General features: G+C 44.7%; 1 protein-coding gene across 5 annotated transcripts in view; it reads right to left on the minus strand.

Annotated features, from left to right (window-relative positions):
- The window catches only part of LOC104568832 (transcriptional repressor CTCF), a 29,576-nt gene extending 16,213 nt beyond the window's left edge, over positions 1-13,363 (minus strand). The window contains exons 1-2 of one of the 5 annotated variants that reach the window (XM_088534594.1): positions 8,383-8,447; positions 3,335-3,431 (exon numbers count right to left, since the gene is read on the minus strand). In XM_088534594.1, coding sequence (XP_088390720.1) covers positions 3,335-3,388 — 54 coding nt within the window. In that variant the 5' untranslated portion in view covers positions 3,389-3,431; positions 8,383-8,447. Of the gene's footprint in view, positions 1-3,334; positions 3,432-8,382; positions 8,448-13,216; positions 13,271-13,343 lie in introns of those variants that run through there. The other 4 variants (XM_088534597.1, XM_088534595.1, XM_088534596.1 and 1 more) reach the window with 4 other exon arrangements.
- Positions 13,364-15,218: the final 1,855 nt, after the last annotated feature.

The raw sequence follows: 15,218 nt of genomic DNA on the forward strand, positions 1-15,218 counted from the left end.
ACCTGCTAATTAAAAATCAGAATTGCACTCCCCCCCGCACTCCTACCAAAGACAGCCAAAACAGGAGCAGTAATAAGTCCAACTTAAAGAGAGAAGCCTTAAAGAAAACATCAGCATTTGCAACATCACAACCACCAGCCTCTTATCTGTAGGCCATCCCGAGAACAATATTTGTTGATACAGAAGTATGGACGAGAGCTGCTACAATCAAATCAAACCCCTCTGCAAAGCTGAGCTGTACTCAGAAGAGGGAGCACTGTCCCCACGTAGTTTCCTTGACTGATGATACCTTTTCTGCAACACAAGATATCCACCAGAGCCCAAGTGCTGCAAAAGCTCTAAAAATGTAACAGGCAACAAGAAGCTAAGAAGTGTGTGTGTGCATACATTTTTTTTAAAGCTTTAAGGTATTTGTTTCATTGTTGGAAACTTGAAACTTTTGTTTGCCGACCGCATTCAATTCCATACCCACCAGTTCAGACCACTCTGCTCCCAGCTCCCTTCTCTACCTGCTTTCTTGTTACTTCTTCCTCTCTCACTCGCACTACTGGCTCTGCAAGCACATATGTGCGCACAAACACGACGAAAATCAAATCTACTACTTGACAAGCATCTATCACAGCTTTTCATATGTACATCTTAAAGGTAGCCTCATTAATTCCTCAACTATCAAAAGATTTCAGGAGCTAAACAGACCAAGTTAGAGCAAACATTTAAAGGTTTTCAGTTTTAAAAATCAATCAACATTCAACTATTTAACCAACAGTTGTTTAAGTAGTTAAATAGCTAATATTCAACTATTCAATAACTCTTTGCTAATCAGCAGTACCATTACTAGTTTTTGGATCCACTTAGTCCTTCAACAGCAATGCTTCTAGCCTAGGAAGGTAGTGAATACTTGCTATGAGAGCATTAGTAGAAGATGCAGCACAACTCAGTCTCTCCGTACCTGCACACTGATTTATCAAAATTACCACTCACGAGTAAGTCATTTGCCCAGAACTGACACCCTCTACACCAGGTATTCCAGGTATTCTCTTACAGGAAATCCATTTGAGAAGTATTTTACCATTTCAAATGTATAAAAAATGAGATTGCTTCTAAGAACATAGTACCATCTTAGGCCAGAGGTGAAAATTAACCTGATCAGAATCATGACAGAGCAATTTTAATTCCCTATCTTCCCTCAGCAGTTTGTACAACAAATCTCTTTTATTCCTATTATATTTATTGCCCATGGAGGCAGAAGACCCCAGAGCCATGAACTTTCCAGAAGACACTGGCAATTCTGCCATAATAAGAATCAGCATAAAATGGACACAAAAGCAAAACACAGTAAGGTGAACAGCTTGAAATCTGTCTTCTTAAAGTGCTGCAGTTACTGATAACAAATCTCATGCACTTTTAGGTCATTTAAGCTATAACTAACTCCTTACTTCAAAGAGCAAGCCTCAATAAAGAAAGCAGCCTGGTAGAAGCATTTCAGCTTTATTTCTGAAAACTCAGTATATTTCAGCACTAGAAATACTAAGTTTTTTTTTTTCTCCCCCCCCCTTGAAGTTGGAGATATGAAGCTCTAGAGGAAAGAAAGTATCTGAGTTATCATTTAAGACATATAACTTAGTTTTACATTTTTATAAGAATGTTAAGTAGACAGAAAGGAAAGAAATTAAGGAGGAACTGAACAAGCTGTAAAAACAGAAATGTTTACTAAAATTCTCCTATTTCTTTCAACAACTGATAACACAGCCTCCTTACACTGAGCTCGTTCTTCAGTAATATACACACATCTCTAATGAAAATGGGAAAATAGGAACTAAACATTTCCATATCACTTTTAGTTTTCCCCCCCGCCCTACAGTTCAAAATAAACACAGGATTAATGCATGTAATATAAAAGACTTAAAACTTAAAAGCAGTAGGCAGAGAATAATACATTTTTAGCTGATTATTAATAAAAGCTAGAACAAACTTGTTCATAGCCTCCCTCTTAGAGCTCTCCATAACTAAGAGAGATGGGGGAAGCTCACAGGAGACCACTGGAAATATGGCCTGTGAAAGCCACTGCCACAAGAGGCAAATTCTAACATTCGTATTATAGATTTTGGAAAAGGTTAGTACTTTTATGAACAAATATTTGTGCTCATTCTTCCTTGCACATTAATTCAGACTTAGATTTGTGATATCAGCAAACTGTTAACATGCATCTGATAGCCAATGAATCCTACTCTATCAGACTTATTTTGATGTTTTGTTTTCTTGCATTTATCAAAAGGGCACCTAATACACTCTTGGAGAAAACGAAACAGCGCAGCAAGTTTTATGGCATTCTATAAATTCTGTAATACAGTAAAATTACGTGGAATTTTCCTCTTGGGCTTCATCCAGATGAACAAATACTCTTAAACTCTTGGGGCACAGCTATTCCTTTCATCGTTTAGTGGTGGTACTTTGAGGCTTCACATCACAGGGCAGGAAGTGCTAATGCTTGGAATGGTCACGTGGATCCTGCCCCTACTGCACAAACAACATAGCTGCCCATACAGCAACTACTAATCAACCCACAAATTATATCTTGATGCACAAAGGGAAATCAAAGTCAGTGTCAGCTGGTTTAATGTCAGGCTGTCACCTGTAGAGATGCAGTTTGCCATTCTTGCAGCAGGTGCAAGAAATTCCAGGAGAGTTTTGGAAACACCTATGGGAGGAGCATGATGAACAAGGTAGGAGCCCAAAATAAGTCACTCTAGTTCTTGAGTCATAGATCTCAGGGAAGGTGATTTGAATTGATAAACTTTGGAACAGAAGTAAACAAATACAAAATTCACACAAATCCTGGACAGTAGCATTCATGAAGAAGTTTTAGGTAGTTTATCCATTTGGACTCATGTTCCAAGTTTTCTTCTACAACTAAGCCCTAAAACACCATTACAATCAACCTTCAAAACCCATGAAGCACAAATTACACAAAGATGCTCAATGCTGCAAGGAAAGCCTTTCTACCAGGGTTTTGGCCTTATTTTCAAAACAGACTGAACCAAGTCTGGCAATGAAGCAATCATGAAGCCTTTGCACTGCTTGCTAGTTCCCACCCATATCATCCCAAACTATCCTTCATATTACCACAGACATGTCCAAGACTGCGACTAACTGTTCAGGAAACTAATCTAGACCAGAACTCACCCAGCAAAAAGACACTTATTTCCATCCAGATCAGATCTCATGTGTGGGTCACTTAGACCAGCTTTTTCCAGCACAGGGCTAGATTTAAATGTCTGAGAAACTACCACCTTTGCATGAAACGCGTACCACACTTTAAAACCCCTCAATTTACATTTGTTTTCCTGAAGCTTCTGCGCTTCTGCCTGGACTGATTTGTTCTCTTCATGCTGGCTATTCTTCATGCAGCTCTTGATGTCAGAACAAACACTCTGGAATAAAACAGATAAGTAGTACTAGTAAAACTATACTTAAAAGAAAGAAAAGGGGGGGGGGGGAAGGGAGGGAAACAGGTTTGAATGTTTTATTGAAAATGCGTAGTTCTACATCTCTAGGGCGAGTTATTGCTTGATGGCTCTCTTCACTTAGAAACCTTAAACAAAGCCAAAAACTTTTATTTATATATATATATTATATACTCTCTCTATATAAATACATAAATATTAATTGGCTTTCTTGCTTTCTAGCCAGGAAAAATGAGTTAAAGTGTTAAAAACTCCTGTCTACTTTTCCACAAACTTTTCAGCACATACAGTTCCTAAAGCCTCAAATTCTGCATGTCTAATGTCAAATCAAGGCTGCAACACTGCATACACTCTAAATCCCCTGCTACTTACTTACTATAAACCTGGCTCTTCTATCATTTAACTTTAGTTAATATAAAGCACTTAAGTCTGGGTTCTGGCTACTATTTTTCACTGGCAAAGCAATTGCTATCTGTTGATCAGGATCCCAAAGCACTATTGATAACAAACTTGGGGGAAGTTCTGGGTGCAGAGTGCTGAAGTAGTAAGATTTAAGCAAAAAGGGAATTGAACACTTTTTAGCTGATACTTACACAATAAAAATCACATGTACCATAGGCATTCAGTGACTGGGAAAGGGGACACTCAGAAGATACATGTGGAACTAAACTGTGAGGGGCATAGTACAAATACTACAGAGAGCTGCATCCTTGCCAGGATCTGGGCTCCTAAGAGGCTGCACACAGCAACAGGCATGTGGAAAAGTCACAGTTACCAGCTGAGTCTTTAATCCCATGTCTTATCCTTGGCAAAGACCATTTCCTAAACTTAAAAGCTTGACAATTAACACAGAAAAGGCTCATAGTCAGTGACTTCTACATTCAGAACACATTTGATAAACCTACCACCTCCTGCATAAACCCTATTCTCTTAAAACTGTAATCACTGGGTTTATTACCAGGACTCTTAAACAGGATACATTTAATTGAACGCAAGCACCCTGGTATCTATTGTTGTATTTATCTTAAATTGTTTCTGCCTGAAAATTTGAATTAAAAAAAAAAAAAAAGTTTTCTTCATTTTTTAAATAAAAGTAGTTTTTATTTTCTATGCTGTAGATAATACCAATTCAGAACATTTTATAGGGACGTTTGCACATCAGGGCTGCTTGGCAGATGCAGAACACATGAGGTTAAGAGAAAGTTAGAGAGAAAAAAAAAAAAAAAAAAAAAAAAAAAAAAAAAAAAAAAGGCACACTGCTCCACATGCTCATTTTTTTCCTTCCTTAGCAGAAGGTAAACATCAACATACAGTGGAGAGCCCAGAGGCGGACCACCAAGATGACAGTGGGCTACAGCACTGGCACCATCAGCCTTAAGGAATCTGAGGGGAAGATACTACCATGGCCTTCAGCTGGTTTCTTCCCAATACCCTCTCATTAACCAATACAGCAAAAGGAAGAGAGGCACCAAGCAAGTTACAGCAAGAGAACTTCTGATTAGATAGCAGGAGAAATTTTTTCTCCATATAGAGTGGTCAAACACTGGGACAGGATGTTTAGAGAGGTAGCAGGCACTCCAGCCTTGCAGGTACTGTAACAGCTACATACACCTCTAAATAGCCTTACATAATATCAAAGCTGACCCTACTGCAAATCCAAGGCTGAAACCATGTCCTTCCCAAGCCAAATTATTTCCTGGTATCTGCCATGAGGTTTTACAAACAAAATTGTTTTTATACAATTTGAATCCAATGCTCTTAGGGCGCAAAGATTTCTTGATTTCAGCATTTACTCCTGAGCAAGTTCTAGAGGTTTCAGAACGCTTTTGCAAGATCTGCATGTAAGGACAGTCACCCTTGGCTCTCTATCCAGTAATCTGCTCTTTCGGAGAGATAAAAACTTCTGGTATTTAATGTAAGAGGGCAATATCACGAGAGGAGAGGCTTAGGACCTACTGTTTACAAGAGATAAAACCATGTGTGATATGAAGTCAAAGAAGGACTGCTAAAGACCAGACTGAAGCTCCTGTATGAACTAAAGATAGAATAGGCAGAAACAATACCAACCAGTGACCTCACTTTGTTTAAATATGGAGAAAGCCATGTACAATTATGATCAGTAACTCCAATTAATAAAAATAAAAATCTGTCTGAAGAACCAAGGACTAAGACGGGCTGTTTTCTCAAGAGCCAACATCTTCAGCAACAGCAGACAGCTAAGACGACCTGTTAGCTACTAATAAGAGGCAACGTTGCTGAAGGGACACCTGTGGGATAAGAACAAATGACATAGAGCAATGTCACTGGATCAAGTGCCTCTAACCAAGGAGAATTACTCAAATATTACAGCAGGACAAACATTCAGGGCTCTCTCCCTTTGAATCCAGTGGAGTTTAAGATAACACCTTCATCAAGGATTTGTTTGCACAAGCCACATGCAGCAGATGTGTCCAAAAACATTACAAATGTCCTCTTAAGAAAGTCACTCATCTGAATATTTGATGGTTTGCTCCATCATATTGTCAAAGAAGCTGCCAAATTCTTTTTCATGCAGGTCAGGGCACCAGTAGAGGAGGTAGAGAACACAACTGCTTCAAGAGGACAAAATTATTTCCACACACACAAAAGGAAGCACAAAGGAAACTACCTTGAGCTCATATTCTCTCTAGTAGCTCAAAGAGCTAGCAGAGCAGAACAGAGTCAATATTAATCATTCCTGAGGAGAACATTAACACGCAAGTTAGGGAAGGATCAAATAGTCAAGGAGTATCTCTTGAGTATTCAGTATTACCACAGAAAGCCATAAATCTCTCTTTGGAGATCAGTAATGGCAGTAAGTTACTCAGCTGACATGTTGGATAACACTATCTTCTTTCATCCTCCAAAAGCAATGTTCTGATTATCTGATAAACTTTGACTTGAACTACAACCTTTGAAAAAAAAAAAATGGATCCTTTTCCAAGTTGTGATCTGAAAAGTCCTTGAGTGCCTCTACCGTGTTGTTGTGTAACAAAAGAAGGAAACTAAATAGAAAGATCATATTCATATTTGCACCTCAATTTCTACCAGTTGTGCTATATTTCTCTGCTGCTTCCTTGTACAAGCTGCAAGTTCACCACAAAATTCATTGCAACTATGCAGAAAGCTTACCTGGTATGAGTGCTAGGAACTACACTGTAAAACAGCAGGCTGGACACGAACTGTATTTCTCCAAAGTACACAAATGCAAGCATCAGAGTTACTCTTATCTGCCTTCTTACAACCAACCAGGAGAAACTCTAATCAAACTCAAGTTAAAGAGACTTAGGCTGAAAGAACTCAAGAGCAAAGATCACTGGGGTTATATTGGGATTAGGCCTTCCCCAAATGTGAGCCAGCAGTTTTCTGAGATGGTTCCACACTTTTGATTCAAAGATATTAAGAAAAAAAATAAATAAAGCCACACAGACACAAAACCAAGATTCATGATCGCATGCTGCAATGGTTAATTACCTTCACTAGGGAAAACATGAGGTCTAAGCAAGAATTTGTAGCCAGATAAATTCAAATGATCTCTCATCAAGATCAAAACATCCCCAATATCCAGTTTTAATCTTGCCAAGAAGATACCTGAAGACGCTCATCGCATCACCCCTCAGTTTTGCTGCTAAACTGCACAGCAATCGTTTAACATTTCATTGCATGGCATCACTTTTAGCTCTTTGATAATTTTAGAGGTTATGCTGCCTTGTTGCCACTATTCCTCTCTCCCAAACACCTTCTAAATGCTGACACCTGCACCTGTGCAGTATTTTGGTAATGACTTCACCCCATACCTCAGAGGTAAAAACACTATCTCTATTCATTCCATTAATGAGTTGGAAAAATAAACAATCAAGTAGGTTGCCACAGCATCACCTTGGAAACTCAGGTTTAAACTGCTTATCCTCTCTAACTCTATAATGCTCTTTAGCCACTGCTTTCTAGGGTGCCATTTGCTATGATGTACTTTCAGTCAAAATCCCTTGCTCCCAGATCTACAGATTTACATTTGGCAGCTGTAACACACAAGTTTAAGGGACTCCATCTCAGAGTCACGATGGCTGCCTTACTCTCCATGTCATGGATCACAATTTTATCATTCAGAAGCTTTGTATCAATAGAGATTTTGCACTCACAAATCACTAATGAAAACAAATTATGACAAGAAAGTACTGGTTGTTGTTTAACATCCCTGAAAATGATTCAGTCTTGCACTCCCATGGACTATTCATGAACCAGTCGACTGGATTTCACACACCAATTTTTATTTCTGTAAAGGTATCTTGCTTAATAATTTGAATTTGATGAAGTCTTTAATATAAAACTAACAAAATCTGGTTTTCTTGAAGCTACATGTAGTGAGGTTAAATACTTTTCTTGTTTATTAAATCCTATACTAAGCCTAACAGGAGAACTAGTATCAGATTAAACTGCACATACATGGAGCAACATCATACAACACTGGTCAAATCCTGAAGATAGCTCAGGTGTTTCTCTCCATACAGCGCTACTCTCACCGATTGCCACGTTTGCCCATCTCTAATACTGATACAACAACACTTTTCCCAATTCCTGGAATTTCCCCAGGACTCCAAAGTGTATACATAAGTACACACTATTATTTCCTTCACTATGGCTAGCAAACTGCCAATAAAAAAGTGTGTGTGTGTGTGGGGGGGGGGGGGGGGCCAAGACAAACATCTCTCCTCCCCCCCAACACAAATAAAGTACTTCTAACATAAACAGGATTTTCAGAAGTTTTCAGTACTACAGTCTAATTCTGAACACCTGTAGAGGGAGTAAGGATTAATATAATATCTAATTAAGCTAAACGATATTCTTCATATAATTAGAAATAGCTACTTTCTCCTCTCTAGCTACTGCGTGGTTACTTTACCTGCTGATGTTTGAGACATACAAGCTCCTAATGATGTTTCATATTAACACAGAGGTGTAATTTATGCTCCAAACACCCTGCGTTTTGGGTTCTGTTTTATTGGAATTTGACAAGCTCAATGGGGTCAACATAGATTTTTAGATTCTAGGGAAAAAGGTAAAATAAGACTTCTTTTCAGTATAAGAACATAGTTCACATGCCTCCAACCTGCTCTACATTTGAGCAGTTTTAGAAACCTCATGGATTTGTTTCTATCGCAAAGAAATAAGATTATGCTGTAAGATGCAAACACAGTTAGCTGACTGACAGGATAAGATGTGTCTGGGCACACTACCCATATTACAGGCTGCAATGAAAACACCTTGCAACAACACCTTGTGATAGTGATGAACTGCTACCAGAAGAGTAGCTGTTCACTGCATTACCCAGTCAGCAAATGCTACCTGATCACTGCACCTCTTGTGCTTGTAATGCTGACCTCTTAATATCTATGACAGGTGACAGAGCATGCTGAAATTCTGAGATGTTTGACAGTGAGAACTGGGATGGCTAAAACTCAAAGGCTCATAAAAACAGAGCTTGTGGGTCTTCTACTCTTCTTTTTACTCTCAGTATTCTTTCATTAACAATAGAAAACAATCAGCTGAGCACTTATTTACTTTTCTATATTACATAACTGGCTAGAGTTAAGTCTGACATGTTTAATCTTTGAGTTATGGACTTATGGGAGAGAAGCTGGGGAAGCAGCAGAACAGCATTTCACACAAAATTAAAACATCGCTCAGTACAAAAAAGCAATATTCCGAGTTACAGTCAAAGTGCAGGAAAAACTTTAACTTTTACCAAAGAGTCTGAAAAATATAGGATAGTTTATGAATGGTAAATACCTTTAAACAAACAAACAAAAAACCAAAACAAACAAAAAACGCCACAAAACAAAAAGGAATTTCATGGATCTATGTCTGTCCAGGATCATGCAGCACTGTGGAGCAGGAGAGTTTCAAACTTCATTGAACTGGTTCAACAAAGACTGAACTGGGCACCTGAACAAGAGCCAAACAGATGAACAGAGCTTTAAAGTCAAGCAAACAAGTCAGTGCAGTTGAGTAAACTAATACAAACAAAATAAACCCCGAGTCAGAGCTTTAGTTTCTTTTAGCTGTACTGCAGAAGCCGAGGACTAGCAGCAGTTCAGTGAGTGTACAAATTTGTATGTGCAAATAAAAGCACACACAGCCATAGCAAGGAGGCAGTGTTATGATCTACAGCTCTGCTACTCCCTCAAACATGCCCTCTCTGATGGAAAAGGGCTAACAGAAGCAGGAGTGGCCAGGAAAAGGTGCTGTAATACGAAACTTCTGCAAATACAACCAATGGGTGGAAGAAACGCCAAACTCCACAGTGGAATAGCACCAAAGGCAGAGTTACACCCCCAGCACGTGACTTCTTTGCCCTCTGCGAATTTGACTTCCCAGACACCAGGGAGATGCCCTTCCCTTAAAGGCTGGAGATCGCATCCTTCACAAGATCCCAGCTGTTACCTACAGGTATCCCTAGCTGCAGCAAGTTACAAAATATCTCACTCGTCAGCAGGCTCCTGGTTACCCCCAATGCCAGACTGGAGGCCACCCAGGTGGGAAGTGCAGTAGGGGACAAGGCTCATTTTGCAGTGGCTCTGTGTGATGTGCTGTGCCTTGGCAGCCACAACAACTTTGGTCTTGCTTGTTCTCTCCGAACAAATTACAGGTTTGGGGTTTTACCTATAGCTTTTGCCTTGGTTTCAAGTCACTTAAAAGCATTCCAGGCCTCCAATAGTTACATGGCAGGCTCACAGAACAGGTACTGTGCAAATCCTTTAGGCTAAATATCTATATGCCGACAACTGTAAGACAGGAGTCAGAAAAGGTTCTCTCTAGAACCAGAGGGTGCCTATGGACAGGCTTATGCTATCAATACACCAGCACTTATGAACCAGGCTGCTAAGAATCAAAAGAAGCTTAAGCAAGCCACCTAAGTCCTAAATAAATAAGAAACCCCTTTATGTAGTTCTCTATGCTGTTCTTGCCCTGATTCCCAGCTGTACTCTCTACATTGTGAGCACCATTAGCTTTTTCTAGATAGCAGGCACGGTCCAAAAGGCATGGCTCCAACTTTTTAGGATCACATGCTTAGAGGAAGTCAACATAGTAGTTAGGATGATGGGAAGCAGCAGCAGGTCATGTACATTAGGACTCCTGACACGTAGGAACTACATTTTCTTCACAAGACAACCCTGCTGAAGTGTCAAAAGATGCTACATATAGAGTGTGCATGGATGAACACACAGGGGACAGACTGCAGTCTGAAATGCCCGTAGATCTTTCTGGAAAGCAAGTCTATATAAACAGTACACACACTTCTCAAATACTTCGAAATAGCTAGAGTACAAAAAACTGTTCAGAAAGAGCAGGAAAGCACTTTAAAAGATCAGAGCCCAGAAAGGTTGCTGCTGCAAGTGAGCTAAGCCTAAACACAAAGCTTGAGGACATGTAGTGGCTCACGTCAAAGCCAGGGAGCTTAATGCTCAACCAGACTTCCAAGAATTCCTATTAAAAATCAGGAGCTCTTGGATCTGAAGTACTGAGGAAAACAGAAAGGAAATTCGAATTCTGGAATAGATTATGCAGAAGAAATTGCATAGTGAGTTACTAACTAGCTACAACTAGAATTTTAGGCAAATACAGAACAAACAAAAACAACATGTCAGTTTGGGGCATTTCCAGTAAAATTACAGTGGTACCATCAGGCAGATAACCAGCTAGGGCCACAAAAATCCAGTAGCCCCACACACAAGCTAGCTGTGGTTCACATGCAAGACACGGCCTGCTAAGACTAAAAGCAGTTCTTGAAATAGCCCTTTCCCTCAATACCACTGTAGGCACGAGCTGCCTGTGAACTTGCACTGCTAGGACAACCCTCCAAGAGCTCCCTGAAATCCTAGAGCCAGTTTTGCCCAGTTCTGGCATATGATCACTCAGAAGGGGAAAGGAACTCACATTTTGACCTTTTACTCGGACATTATTGTTTAAAAACACGCCACAAAGTTTTGCAAGTGTAAATAAAACCACTTCATACATTCTAACAACATTTCTCTGGTATTTTTTAAGTATAGAACATGGTAAAATTGCATTAGCTCCATACATCCAGGGGAGAAAGTAAAAAAACAAAAAGTAAAAAGTGAAAGTAAAAATTCTTAATTGGCTTTAGAAGAAACAAAGGTTTGTCTTTATGCTCTGCTTGCTCTTTTCTTCATTCCTAATGATATTTTCTCTTTTAAAGTAAAAGCTTAGGAATGTTTTAAATAAAAACTTTAGCTTGAATACAGTTTGGAGCTGTTTCTTATACGGAGAGTACTTTGGTGAATGGAAAAAGCAGAATAAATTGTAGAATTTGAGAAAAATGGTTACCGACCCCACACGAAAACAAAACACACAGATATTGGAAGAGGCAGATACAGTATTTCAGATATTTTTAGTAACATCTCTGAAGTTTAGCACCAAAGCGTAATAGCCATGGCATGAGGCGCGGAACAGCCACGCAAGAAAAAGATTTAAAAAAAAAAAAAAAAAGGAAGTCACAAACAGGAAAGCCAGCTGGTTTTCACCAGCAAGCGAGTCAATCCTAAGGAAGGATCACATTAAACAGGAAAGCATGAGGGAAAACACGGCAAAACCCTGTATCAAAGCGATCCAGGGGTGAATCAGATGCTGGGGGGATGTTTACCGGAGTCAAAAGTTGATGGAAAGAAGGAAAAAGGGGGAGGGAAAAAAAAAAAGGAAAGAAAAAAGGCAAATGGTTTCCCCAGACAACACGTGTGGCCCACTCCTCCGCATCGCAAAAAGGAACTAGGTTGTGTAGCAGCTCCCCGCACTCCCCGCGTTGAGATATAGCATAAAAAATGTATTTAGCAACGCGGGCAAGCGCCGGGACTCCGCAAAAGCGGCTCCTCGGCCGGGCCTGCGAGGCAGCAGCGGGGAAAGGGCTCGAGGAGGCCGCTCTGCAGGGCTGCCGCTCGGGCCGGGCCGTGGCGAGGGACCGAAGTCGGGGCCGAGAGCGAGGAGGGGGGGCAGCGGCGGCGCTGGGCGAGAGCGGGCGCCCCCCCCGGCGCGTCCCGCTGCTGCATGGCGCTGCTCAGCCTGCCTTGCAGAGGGAGCTCGAGTCCCCGCTCTGCGCCTCGCAGCGCCTCTCACTCCGCAGCGCGCGCCAGCGCAGCGAGGCGGCGGCCGCCGCCGGCAGCGGGACGCGCCGCCGCGGCCGGAGCGCCCCGAGCGCAGCCCGGGGGCAGCGAGCGGAGCCGCGCTGAGGTGGGCGCGGGGAAGGCGGCGGGGGAAGCGGAGGCGCTGGGGAAGGCGGGCGGGCGCCGAACGGGCCCGGCGCGGCGGGGCCGGGGGGGGGGGGGGCGGGGAGGGGGGGAGAGGAAGGGACGGCGCGGGAAGGGGGAGGGAGCGGGGGGGCCCGCAGCGGCGGCGCGGGAAGGAGGGAGGGAAGGAGGGAGGGCGTCGATGCGGCCCGGCGGCCCCGCCGAGGAGACAAAGGAAAGAAAATGGAGTCGCGGCGCGGCGGCCGCCCGGGCGGGGGCGGCGGGCAGCGCGGCCCGGCCGGCGCAGCCCAGCGCCGCGCTGTGGGGGCTGGCGGCGGTGGCAGCGAGGCGCGGGCCGCGCTGGGGACGATAGAGGGAGACAAAGCCCCCTGCTTCCCCGGCGGCGGCCGCTGCGGGGCCCCAGCCGAGCGGGAGCCCCATCGTGACACCTAGAGGCCGGAGAAAGCGACTGCAAACCCCCCCGCCAGCGCTTACCTGCGCCCGCGCCGCGCGCGGAGCTCGCCCGGGCCGCCGGGCCCCGCCGCCGCCCCGCGCCGCGCCGGGCCCCGCGGAGCCGCCGCGCCCCGCACGCCCCGCCGCGGCCGCCGCGAGCGCCCAGCACCAGCTCGCGGTTTAATCGCTCCACAGCCGCTTCGGACACAAAATGGCGGCGGGCGGGCGGAGTGCGCGTGCGCGAGCGCGGCTGCCGCGGCCGCCGGCCCGGGCGGGGAGGGCTGCGGGGGGGGGGAGGCGGGCGGGGAGGGCTGCGGGGGGGGGGGGAGGCGGGCTGGGCGCGCGCGCGCGCGGGGGAAGCGGCCGCGCGGGGCACGCTGGGAGGGCGCGCGGCAGGGGCGGGGAGGGAGGTGCGCGCCAACTTCAAACGCGGCGCCCGCGGCGTCACCCGCCCGCGCGAGCACGCACGCACGCACGGGTGCTATGGAGCGTGCGTGCTGCGTCACGCGCGTGCGTCAGCCAGGGCGGGGTGGCGGCGGGAGGCTGCGCCCGGGGGGGCCGGCGGGTCCCGGTGCGAAGTTGTGAGGTGGCTCCGCGACGAGCGCGGTGCGGGGCCGGGCGGGGGTGTCTGGGGTTGTCGAGGGACGCCGCCCCGCCGGGCTGGCCGTTGAGAGGAGCATCACTTAGCTGCTCAAGTTAGCTTAAATACTGGAGCGAATCACAGAGTCGCTATGGTGGGAAAAGCCCTTCAAGATCATCAGGCCATCACCACCATCCTGCTAAATCGTGTCCCTAAGTGCCTTATCTACACGTTTCCTGGACACTGCCAGGGATGGAGAGTCCACCACTTCCCTGGGCAGCCTGTTCCAAGGCTTCACCACTCCTTCTGTGTAGATTTTTTTCCTAATATCCAACCTGAACCTCCCCTGGTACAACTGGAGGATGTTTCCTCTTGTCCTGTTGGTAGTTATTCTGGAGACTGACCCCCTGTCCCACCACAACCTCATTTCAGGCGGTTGTAGAGAGCGATAAGGTCTCGCGGGAGCCTCCTCCAGGCTGAATAACCCCAGCTCCTTCAGCTGCTCCTCTAAGGCCTTGGTCACCCTTCTTGGGCGGCTCCAGCACCTCAAGGTCCTTCTTATAGGGAGGGGCCCAAGACCGAACACAAATGAAGGTGGTAAATGTGCCACTTAGCTCCCAAAAGGGATCTTCTAGATAATCTGTTGTTAAGTTTGCTGCTCGCCCATCAAAATTGGGACAAAACAATCTCTGTCTGCAGCTTGCCCACCCCTTCTGAAACAGCCACAGCGTTAGCAGGGAGATGTGTGTTATTTATATTCCATAACGTGTGGTGTGTGGTGCTGTTCCTTGCTGGAGCTGGCGTGCGGGATGTGCTTTGGCATGGCTCCTAATCCTTAGGTTTTAGGTGATTCTCAGGTGTAATGGTGAATGTCCTGCAGCGAGGAGGAATGAGAAGCAAACAAACAAACAAAGCAGGTTCCAGAGATACATAAGGAGATGAGGGAAGGCTAGGGTTAGGGAAAATGTGGGTCTGTTTCAACATGGGGCAGGGACCCTGGTGACAAAGGACGCCATAAAGGCAGAGGTACCTAATACCTTCTTTACCTTAGATTTAGCCTGGGTGGAGGAGGGAAACCTACTGGACAAATATCCACAGACCCTGCTGGGGTGAACCTGAGTACGGAGCGCGCTGAATGATGCTACCGTGAAACTCAACTGTCTTTAAAGGGTCATGGTTATTGTGGGAGATTCCTGAGGCAGGAGGACAAACATCTCTGCTATCATCAAGGGCAAGAGTGAGGATCTGGAGAACTGCAGGGCGGTCAGCTCAGTCTCCCGGGAAGGTGTTGCATCAATTAAGCCTGGATACTGTTTCCAGGCGGACTGGAGGGTGAGTGAGAGCAGTCAGCCTGGGTTTACAGAGGGAAATTGTGCTCGCCGAACCTGATGGCCTTCCTCAATGTGCTGTCTGGCACGGTGAGCGAGAGCAGAGTCACGTTGCTTGCCTCGACTTCAGCTGGGC

The sequence above is a fragment of the Tinamus guttatus genome, unplaced genomic scaffold (genome assembly GCF_059628265.1).
Source record: "Tinamus guttatus ecotype Peru unplaced genomic scaffold, ASM5962826v1 Tinamus_guttatus_pri_ptg000576l, whole genome shotgun sequence".
NCBI classification, from domain to species: domain Eukaryota; kingdom Metazoa; phylum Chordata; class Aves; order Tinamiformes; family Tinamidae; genus Tinamus; species Tinamus guttatus.